Source organism: Xyrauchen texanus, chromosome 6 (assembly GCF_025860055.1).
Source record: "Xyrauchen texanus isolate HMW12.3.18 chromosome 6, RBS_HiC_50CHRs, whole genome shotgun sequence".
In the NCBI taxonomy this organism is placed as follows: Eukaryota; Metazoa; Chordata; class Actinopteri; order Cypriniformes; family Catostomidae; genus Xyrauchen; species Xyrauchen texanus.
Genome location: NC_068281.1, coordinates 26,785,516 through 26,796,703, shown reverse-complemented (window position 1 = coordinate 26,796,703; position 11,188 = coordinate 26,785,516). Strand labels below are relative to the sequence as shown.

Sequence of the window (11,188 nt, the reverse complement as noted above, 5' to 3'; positions counted from 1 at the left end):
CATATGTCTAACTCTCGCATGCCGTCATTACCAACTTAATGTGGCCCATTTTCTTTACTCCTTTGGGATTGCCCCAAAGATGTCCTTCTTTAGTGAACACTGCAACATTCTCACACTTCAGCATCTAGGTCTGCCTCCTTCAATAGCACTTCAAACATATTAAGAATGCACTGGTGATTTCATATAGGCCTAGCTCAGTTACTTCAAAGTTATTGTACTTAAAGTTTTTAATACTAATCATTTGAATGCTATTACAGTATCTTCACATATTCTCAGAAAAAGGTTCTGATACTTGCTGTAGTGCTAGCAGTTGCTGCAGTGGAAAAGTATTGTTGGATAACTAACATGGCAAGAGGTCATTCCAATTCATCCATCATCACAGTGCCACATTGTATTCTAAAGAATTCTTTATTTATTTTCTGAAACATGGGCAGAATTATTACAACTGTAGCTTTTTGGGCTATCTCTATGTAAACAAAATAATAAGATCTCAACATATGAGACCATGATAACCCATGCCTTTATGTACAGTCAACCTGGGAGAATACAAAATGCAAATTCATCTCTCTGTGTTTAATATTTCACAGGTATTTCACAAAGAAAGGCAATTAGAAAAAAAAAGATAAGGAAAATAAAATAATGTAATCTAGTAAAATACTTTCTATCGATTTGGTGTCCCATCTACTGATGTGTGTGCAGTTTGATGTCAGATGGCACAAGATTTTAGTCTTATTTTATAATTGGCACATTACAACATTTAGACGTGTTGACAGTGAATGAAAGAGAAAAAGGGTCATGGTTATATTATTGGCAATGAAACTATGCAACCATACATCAAATTATGTTTGACAAAAGTCATACTTTTAATCAGGATCTACTAAATTGCACTTTTTAGAATTTTAGTTGTAAAAAAAGAGACTTTTGTAAAGCATTTTCTTCCTCCATTTTGGTTTACCTTAGAAATGTAATGCATGACCAGCTTCTTCAGTTTGTCTTTGATCAAAGTGTCAGGTACATTTAAATTTACAATGAAGGTTTTGAGAATAATCCATCCAATTTTTACCTATTCATATTTCATTTAAAATAGATTCAGTTTTAATTTAGCCATTATTGTTGAGCAGGGTTGCTAACCGTAAGCATTGTTTGATCAGAAGAACAAAAGGCATTGTTTGTGCACAGGACTGCAAATACATAAGACCTAAACACATAGTACTGACAAGACTGAAACAGGTTTGATTAGGAGTCTGTTTGTTTGTTGTGAGACCTCTGAACGATAAATCCTGCAAAGAATTTATAAAATGATTAACCAGCAAATGGGAGTTGGTGCGTTTGATCTAACATGGAATGTACACTAAGTGTGTGTATGTGAGTCTTTGAGTGATTTTGTAATTGTCACTAACTTACAATTATTTACTTGTGATGCTATGTTGTATAAAACATTTTAATTAAATTAAGGTTAAACTTTGGCTGGAATCCAATCCTCTGTACATCTTCCACTTTTTTTGCCACATTTGAATGGCTAAAATAATGTCTCAGATGTTTAAGAGAACTAAGCTGGAAACATGTACCTGACTCAGTGTCACATTGGAAGTAATATGCTGGGTTAATGTTTGTAGCCATTTACAATAAATTTTAATTTGTGACAATTACATCATCGAACACATAACATTGTCAGTTGCTTTATGATAATTAGATTATTCAAGACTGTATATCATTGAGATGTCAGTAAAATAAAAGTGAACAGGAGAGACTATTTGCTCTAAGCTGCCTTTATGGTATATTCTGAAAAGTACAAATTCTTTCAGAGAGATCTCTCTGAAATGTTCACGATTCTATTAGTGTTTATCCTACTTTTCATGGATTCTTCAGTCTGTTGGTGATTGTTATTTATAGGTAGAACAAGGAATGCATTAAACATTACCACCTTACTGCACTCTAAAAATACTTTCTAACATTTTAAAAAGGAATCTCTGTGTAAAAATAAATGAAATCAAGCAAAAAACACACACATACATTTGAAAAACCATCCATAATCCATTCGTCTCAATTGCACTGAAACATGCAAAGGTTTAAATCTCAGTTCTGTCATACATTTGTGCCTACCACAGCATTTAGCACTCTGTGCTGTCATTTTAAATAAAAAAATGGAGCCTCTCTGTAATGTGAAGTCTTCTGGAAGCTCAGATTTGGTTAAATGAAAGTGTTACTTTACCAACTTGAGTACTAACGGTTCCTTAAAAGTCCTTTATCTTTCTTTCTTACTTTCTTTCTTTCCTTATGTAGTAACTGGTAAAGTATTGAAAGGCTTTGATAAATAAGAGAAGACTGCAACAGTTAATGGTATTTGTAAAGACAAATTATTCAAAATGTCTTAAAGAGGAATGTATCTGAAAAAGGAATGCAATGCTTGTGTTACAGTAACATTGTACAAAAAACTTGCTTTAAAATTGGTAAATGAACAACCCTTTGCAATCTATACATTCAGGCACTGAAAAAATAACATGCCAATAATAACTAAAAAAGGTTAGTTGCACCCAATTTCCCTTAAAAGAGCAAGGGAACTGAATCCATAAAGTTGTCATTCTGGCAATATTCTACGCAGTAGTAAGGTCACAAGCTCCCCTTCTCCAACTGAATACTGAGTGATCGCAGAGCACCTGGTGGCACTCTCAGTGCTCATCCTGGCATTGGGAAAACAACACCACAGATGTCTTGCAGAAGCAATTCATCTCTTCTTTATCTTCTATTTCCTTTGTTTTCAAGATTGGTTCACTCTGGCAAGCATTGCTTGGGCCCACTTTCCTGTGGACCTCCAGTTTTAAAGACCAGTTGGACTCACTCCAGCTTCCTGAACTCAGTCTTATAAATATACGAAGGCTTTACAAAAAAGCTAACTTGAACAGCCATACAATGGCTAAACATAAACCATATATCTACTAATTCTTTTCTACTTATTAATACAAGTCCTCAACCTTAAGTCCTCCACAAAAGTTTGATCAGCTTACGTGAATAAGTCTGAGACCTTTGGAAGTGGTAAGCAGGTCCAGGCCAGTGTTAGCCACTGTCGGAAGAAGTGTGCGGGGCAGTGGAGGGGGAGCGCCGCCGTCTGGAGGGGGTCCAGGAGTGCTCCGAGCCCAGCGAGGGCGGACGGAAGCGATGCACAAAGCCATCTAGGAGGTCCTGCTGCTGCTGAGTTATGGCTTGGGAGATCAGACAGGGCAAAGCATGCAGGCTGCCGGTGACTGCATCTAGCTTGTCCTCCAACGTGCCAATGCGCTTGTCCAGCTCCTCGCTACGCTCCTGCAGCTCTGACACCAAGTCGTACATCACATTCTGTGTCTACAAGAGTGCATGGAGATGGAAAGTGAGATAAAATGAAAATACACCCCCAACAAACAAACAAATACAATGTACAGTTACAGGAAAAAGTGTGTGTACCCTGTCATATTTAATCCCAAATCAGCACAAATAATATGACTTTAAATTTAGCATAAAGAAAATGAAGCCTATATTTAGAACTATTAAGATTTGTTGCATTGTGACATTGGTTTCATGACACTTAAAGGGGTCATGAAATGAGGAATCAAATTTGATCTTTTGACATATAAGAGGTCATTGTGCAATAAAAACATACTGTATGTTTCAGAACTGAAAACTTCCTCCTACATAGAAAAATAGCATTTATTTAAACCAAGCTCCAGCAACAGACCGTTTGGAATTTGTGTTACTTGTGACATCACAAGAACCAAAATACATCTGCATAGGGCTGCCTCTTCAGTAAAACGTCAATGCCTATTTTTCCATCACTGTACCCTTGGCCCTGCCCACTGGTGCTCAGACAGTCAGTCACAGGTTTCGTGGACAGAGATGGCCCTGTCATGGGAGATTCATCCAAAGGAGACTTACACTGGACACCTTCATGTGCATCTGGATTTATATATTTGTCTACATAAAGTCGCACTAGATGAACAGCTTTGACCATTATCATACATCTCGTGCCGCTTTTAAAAGACACAATGTCAAGTTATAACACTAAGGAGACGCCTATCCTGTTTCATCTTGCTGTTTGCTCTTTTGTGTTTGTGCTGCTTTGAAGGCATCCTGGATGGTTTTTGTTATCATCTGTGCTAATTTTAATAGTTAGTCTTTTATAAACATGCACTATATGGAAGTCTTTGATTTTTTTGATGCATTTCCGGCAATGTGCACCATGTTTTAAGAGTGATAATGTTGTGTGGATTTTATTCATTTTCTTTCGATTGAGCTTCAAATATGGCTGCATTGGAAGAACTGCATGATGTTAGCCAATCATAACAGTGGCCATTTACATTGAAATCTTATGGGCCTGAGAGCTTGAAACCGAACGTATCAGACAGAAGGCCAGCAACAGGGTGGAAAATTATTATATATTGGTGGTGTAGTGGGCTAAAGCACTGAACTGGTAAACAGAAAATTGTTGGTTCAATCCCCACAGCAACCACCATTGTGTCCTTGAGCAAGGCACTTAACTCTAGGTTGCTCTGGGGGGATTGTCCCTGTAATAAGTGCACTGTAAGTAGCTTTGGATAAAAGTGTAAATTTAAATGTAAATAAGTGGACCACATGTCATGACCCAGTTTAAGCACATTTTACTTCCCAGTTTTTATTAACATGGCACGTCTGGACGGTTTACTATTCTCATTGTTTTAATAATATTTCTGATTATCACAACAGTCAAATTTTTACTGTATTACAATAATAAAAAAAATGCTGTTGCACAATGATTTTTTGTCATTAAAATCAGCAAAAATTAAAGGCAGTCTCAAGGATTACTACTATATATAAATTAAACATTAACTATATACATTAAACAAATTTCTTCACATCTATCTATCTATCTATCTATCTATCTATCTATCTATCTATCTATCTATCTATCTATCTATCTATCTATCTATCTATCAGATCCAAAATATTTCATTAATCACATATATATCACATTGTGTATATATACAGCAGACCACTGGCACAAAGCTACTGGAGTTTAAATTATTCTGCTGAATATGACTATGGCTATATGCACAGTAAAAAGGTAGGAACAAAAAGTTTTAGCCTTCAGCCTACCTTTGCCAAGTCTACCAGTGTGTTGGCCTGGTCATTGAGTTTTCTCTGCTCCATTTTCACACTGCGGAGCCTGGGAGGAGGCAGGGTTATGAAGGGGTAGGGGGTTGGGAGGAGGGGGACGTTAGGGAAGAGTAACAGATTCCTGTCAAGAAGACTTGATAAAGATGAGGGAGAGAGAGTGGCCTGCATGCAAGCATTCACAAACCTGTTTGCCATACCAGTCATGCAAACCTAATCTATGAAATGTAAAGAAGAGAAAACTCTTAACTTAACGTTCAAACATGACACATCTCCTTTTGCCCGTGCAGGCACGCGTCAACCATTCACAAAAAAAGCCATCCGAGAGCCTTGTTTGTGGATGAGGTCAAAGGATGTGGCAAACAGCTGAGGTAGAGGTATATGTGACACCGTTGAAAATGCTTGTGAGTTTGGCATTGCTTGCTGTGGGCTTGGTTCTGAACAAAATTTTAAAAGAACGTGTTAACGATTTTTTTATTTATTTGTGCCATAGCAACTATGAAAGAGTACAGGGATGACTCTAACCATGGGAAGACATTGTAAGAAAGGCTGCCTTAATATCCTGCCTAATAAGTGCTGTAATTTCAAAGAATGTCATCCGCTCCAATTTGTGAGAACTTAACTAAATGCCATGATTTGAAAAATGTTAGCATTTTTCCTTTGCAAGCTTAATAGCTTTGAGTATCCAAAAATAGAAATATGGAGATGCAGGACATGGTCAGCATTCTTTTCTAATGCAAAAACTCCATATCATCTTGCATCAAAGCCCTGGATTACCCTAAATGTCTTTACTTTAAAGGAAGTCGTCTAGGTTACGGATGTAACCTCCGTTCCCTGATGGAGGGAACGAGATGTTGAGTCGAAGAAGCGACACTAGGGGGTCTCTCTTGAGAGCCTTTCGCATCTCTGATCTATGAGAAAAGGCCAATGAGAAAGTGGCAGACAGAATTTGCATGTCCGGCCCTGGACATACAGGTATAAAGGGAGTGAAATGCGTCTGTTTCATTCAGGAACTGCCCAAGGGAGACGTGGGTATGTCAGGTTCAGCCGTTGCTGTTGTTCCTGAACCACAAGAGTGGCCATCGCCTGCCCGAGTGACCGCACTGTGACCTTCGTGGCCCCGAGGGCGAGGTCGGTTGCTGAGTGCAGGTCCTGCAGCATGTCGGGATCAGGACTACCCAAATCCAGATCTTTAAGTGCCTTGGCCTGGTGAACTTGCAGGAGGGCCATGGCATGCAGGGAGGAAGCGGCCTGTCCGGTGGTGCTGTAGGCTTTCGAGGTCAATGAAGACATCATCATACAGGCCTTGGAAGGGAGCACAGGACGACCCTGCCAGGTGGTGGCATTCTCAGGGCACAGGTGGATCGCAACTGCTCTGTCCACCTGAGGGACCACCGTGTACCCGTGGGCCGCTCCCGGTTGTGAGCAGTGCGCAGACCCGAGGAACCAATCATCCAGCCGCGAAGGCTGTGGGGAGGATGGAGGGTTCCAGTCCAGCCCCACGCTGAAGTCAGCCCGGGCAAGCATGTCGGACATCTGGGCGTCAGCCTCAGACTGGGCGCACTGGCCTGAAGGCGGCAGCCCAGTCAAGTCATCCGCATCAGATGCCGTACCGCTCTCCGATGCAGCGGCGAGCTCATCTAGCTCGGGGGGCTCAAGAGGATAGGCAGGCTGACTATGAGGCAAGTCGTGGTTGCCTCGAGCCTGGACAGAAGTCAACGAGCATGCCGGGGGGCGGGTGGTTCGCGGGGGCGTACCCGGAGAAACCGAGCCCGCTGCCATCCCCAAATCGCCTCCATCACCAGCCAGGTCATCCTCAATCCCGTGGGAAGAAGGAGCGATGCAGGAGGTGGCTGGAGTGGCATTCCTTCTGAGGAAGGAAAGCCACAACCACAAAGTTGCCATGGTCATGTTCTCGCAGTGAGAACATGAGCCATCCCCAAACGCTGCCTCGGTGTAATCGCTGCCCAGACACACGAAGCGCCCAGGGGCAAAGCTGCACTGCCGGGAAGGGAGAAGGGTGAAAGCTGCTGATATGAGCCGTATATCCAACAGCAATCTTATTCAGAGATGGGAGGAAGAGTGTGTGACTCGCAGCTCGCTGCATACACAACCAGTCGGCTACGAAGAAAATTTCAGAATGAAACAGATGCATTTCCCTCCCTTTATATCCTGTATGTCCGGGGGCGGGACATGGAAATTCTGTCTGCCAATTTGTCATTGGCCTTTTCTGTATAGATCAGAGATGCGAAAGGCTCTCAAGAGACACCCCCTAATGTTGGTTCTTCGACCCAACGTTGAAGTGAGTGACAGACAGGGAACATGAAGTTAGTGCCTGTGGTGAAAGGTAACATTTCATTAACCAAATACATGTTTCATCATCTATAGACATAGTATATAGTAGTTAATATAGTTTTTCTCAATCACTTTGGCTCAATTCTCGAATGGGAATTTTTTTTTTTTAAACATTAATTTCAAATCTCTGAACAACTTGTTTCTTGTTCACACCAGATTTGAATTTCTTATTAATTTAAGCAAATTGCACATGTTTTGGCATGTGTGCAAAAGAGTAAGTACAATTATCTACAATTTGCACAATAACTAAATGCACATGGCTTGCTGATCAAAACTTACGAGTTGATTCTCAGTAAAATTGTCATACTCTTCACAACTTCTAAACATTCTTTCATTGTGTGAGTCATCAAATGCAAAATGATCCATTCAATTATCAAAATCTGTCAGACATACATGTCATTTTGTGGCTATTTTCTGTTCACTATATATGACTTTAAATGTAAGGAATGTGTAAAAATGGACATGCAAATGTGAATTTTATGTTTACATGTAACACATTTAACAAAAATAAATTGACTATATACATACAAATGTGCATATCCTTTTCTGTGTACTGCAGTACTGTACAGTATTGACTTTTCCCAGTAAACTTTTACCTACTGTTGAAATCGGTATCTAAAAAACACAGTGTGATACACAATAGCATTCAGCTAGACAAAACTAACATTCTTGTATAGTACATTACAGTTTTTCTCATTTGCTAAGACATGCTTAATGAAACTGGAATCCACTTGATCATCATCATCACCTTCTTAGCACAGCAGAAGTCTTCTCTTGTCTTAAAATGTCTTAACACTTTTTCATTTGTTTCAGAAATGTTTTCACACCCTTTGTCAAAACAGTTACCACAGATCTCATTGAAAGACCCCAAACTCTATCCAACTGTGTTGAACAAAAGGAAAATGTCTATTCACAGCTGATAGAAAGTACTTGCATAATAATGAATCTCTAATGCACCTGTGTGAAAGTCGTATTCACAACTCTTCAATCAGCAATCAGTCCTCATCTATCAATAAAAGATGCCACCTCTGTGTTGCTATTTGCAAGCATGGATCAAAGAGGACAAAGGCACAGATGGACAGTAAGAGGCCATGGCAGAGGGGCCAGAGGAAGAGGATTTTGCATGCGTGGTGGAGGAGCCACAGCAAGAGGAAAAATGGAGCTCAAGTTTCAAATGAAATTCGGCAACAATTATTGACCATGTCATCAGTCATGTCTTGTCCTTTAGAGAGGCTGGACAAAGGGTCCAGTCCATTCTGAGTCAGCGCACCGTGGCACCTATTGTCAGGCTTTTTCGGAATGAGAACAGCTAAGTCACAATGTTACTGTATACCACTGTGTATTTCAGCTTTACTGTATTGCCCTATTGTCAGAACAAACTGTGTCTATAGTAATGCAGATGTTTCATCAATCCCATTCATGTGACTGTCATAATGTCAATTTTGACATGCTTTTTGCTTTTACTTTATAGTATCCACACATTGGTGGCAGATTAAATATATTTAGTGTTGAACAGGAGGCTGCCATTGTAGATATGGTCGTGGAAAACAATGCGATCAGACTGCGTGAAATCTAGGCAGCAGTAATTGCAGATCAGGGAGCATTTAGAAATGTCAACAGTGTGAGTTTGGCAACTATTGATAGAGTCCTTAAAAGAATCCATGTAAGAATGAAGCAGCTGTACAGAGTTCCATTCCAAAGAAACTCTGACATTGTGAAGGAGAAAAGATTCCAGTATGTGCAGGTACGGATTTGTTATTGTAATGCCTTATTATGCCATATAGTTACATGCAACTGGAAGAATTTGCTTTATGAATTAGCTTAAAGATTAATGGAGCTTGAAGCTGAATGGGCACATCACAATTTATTTTATGTGAATGAAGCCGGCTTCAACCTCTGTAAAGTGAGGAGACTCTGGGAGGAACATCATTGGGCAGAGGGCCACAGTTACAGTCCCAGTTTAGAGGGGTGCCAATATCACCATGTGTGCTGCCATCTCCAATGATGGTGTCCTTTGCCACATACCAACTATCGGCCCATACAATACAGAACGCCTCATCACATTTCTTGATGCACTGAATGAAAGACTGGTTCCACCCAAAGAGAGAGGGCTGTTGAGGCCTGGCATGACTCTGTATGTTATCATTTGGGACAATGATGCCTTCCACCACTCTCAGCTTGTGAATGAATGGTTTGCAGCACAGCCCCGTATGATAATACAATTCCTCCCTGCATACTCTACTTTTCTGAACCCAATTGAGGAGTTCTTTTCTGCTTGGAGATGGAAGGTGTATATGATCACCAGCCATATGAGCAGATGTCCCTCCTGGTGGCAATGAATGCTGGTTGCTTGGCAATAGGTGCTGAGGACTGCCAGGGATGGATACGCCATGCAAGGAGGTATTTCCTTTGGTGCATTGCAAGGGAAACCATCCAATGTGATGTTGATGAGAACCTGTGGCATAGTCAGGAATTAATGGACTAAATGTGAAGTTCTGAGTATTTCAACTCTTTATTTAGTTTTTTGTTTTTGTTTTTTTTAGATATTTCCACCCATATGTTTCCCTAGGTCCCTTGGTTCCTGAAAAGTATCATATATGTAATATTGATAGCTGTATTTTGTTGTCTATTGTGCATTGATTGATTGAAAGAATATATTAATTTAACCACAAGTTGTGGTGTTTGGTGGAAATATTTGCTTTTGTTGCATGTTTTTAAAGTTTCATGAGTGTTAGAGAATTTTGCAAATTAGTCATTGTGGCCAGTGAGCTTCAGTTTTAGCCTGTGTGTTAACTGTTTTGAAAATGTAATGTCTGAGTGGACAAATGTGTTTAAGCAATTGAGAAAAACTGTATGCAGTCAGTGTCAACAAAAAAGTAGAACAAAAATAAAATGTGAATATGACAAAAATTTCCAGGTTTGACTGCCATGGTGAAAAAACATCTAAACATTTTCACCAGTATGGCATAACTTTTTATTTTGGTGCCATTGGCCAATTTTCTGACACAATAACTAGGTTCCCTTATAACTCAGTACACTTGACATGTGTGCTAACGCATATGGGGAGTGTCCTTCCACACAACCTAGTTGAGACCTCTACAATAACGCCAATATTCTAATATTGGTTATGGCTTTTAGGCACAAAGCTGTCCGCTATAAAAGCAGGTGCACATTCCTCAGAATTTTCCTCCACAGAGACTCATCTCTTGTCTAGAAGCCCTATGCTGCTTCACCATTGATTACACATGTCAGTGGAATCTTCACGGCAACGAATTAAATGTTTTGGGTGAGTTACAAAATTTTTCTGACATGCAATAGAGTTGTGATGTCCCATAAAACAGTTGGGACAAATGCACCTACAGTTAAGAATGTTATAAAAAAATGATCCAAAGCGATTGAGAAAAACTGCAATATGTAATAAGTCAAGTTTTAAAGGTCCTGTTTATAAATGCCCTAAATATCCTGTCCCATCATAAGAACTTTGTTCTGAGCTTATTTGTTTATCTGCATACTTTTGCAAAATCCTATGGACACACAAGGTGGGGCTATCAATGCAAGTTAATACAGAGATTTACGCTTTGGAATAATGGAATCAGTGCAAATGGACAAATCAACAGTTCCAAAGATGCTTCTCCATCAAAAGGTTATAAAAAAAAAATAAAAAAAATTCTAGACTTACAATGGAGAAAAGCACTACAGGTAACCTATAGGT

At 39.8% G+C, this 11,188-nt stretch overlaps 1 protein-coding gene across 3 annotated transcripts in view; it reads right to left on the bottom strand.

Annotated features, from left to right (window-relative positions):
- Window positions 1-436: 436 nt before the first annotated feature.
- LOC127645537 (small conductance calcium-activated potassium channel protein 2-like) overlaps window positions 437-11,188 on the bottom strand; it is a 65,516-nt gene continuing 54,764 nt past the window's right edge. For 2 of the 3 annotated variants that reach the window (XM_052129190.1, XM_052129188.1), the window contains exons 8-9: window positions 5,104-5,173; window positions 437-3,339 (exon numbers count right to left, since the gene is read on the bottom strand). In XM_052129190.1, the coding sequence (XP_051985150.1) occupies window positions 3,055-3,339; window positions 5,104-5,173 (355 nt within the window). In that variant the 3' untranslated portion in view covers window positions 437-3,054. The other variant, XM_052129189.1, reaches the window with a different exon arrangement.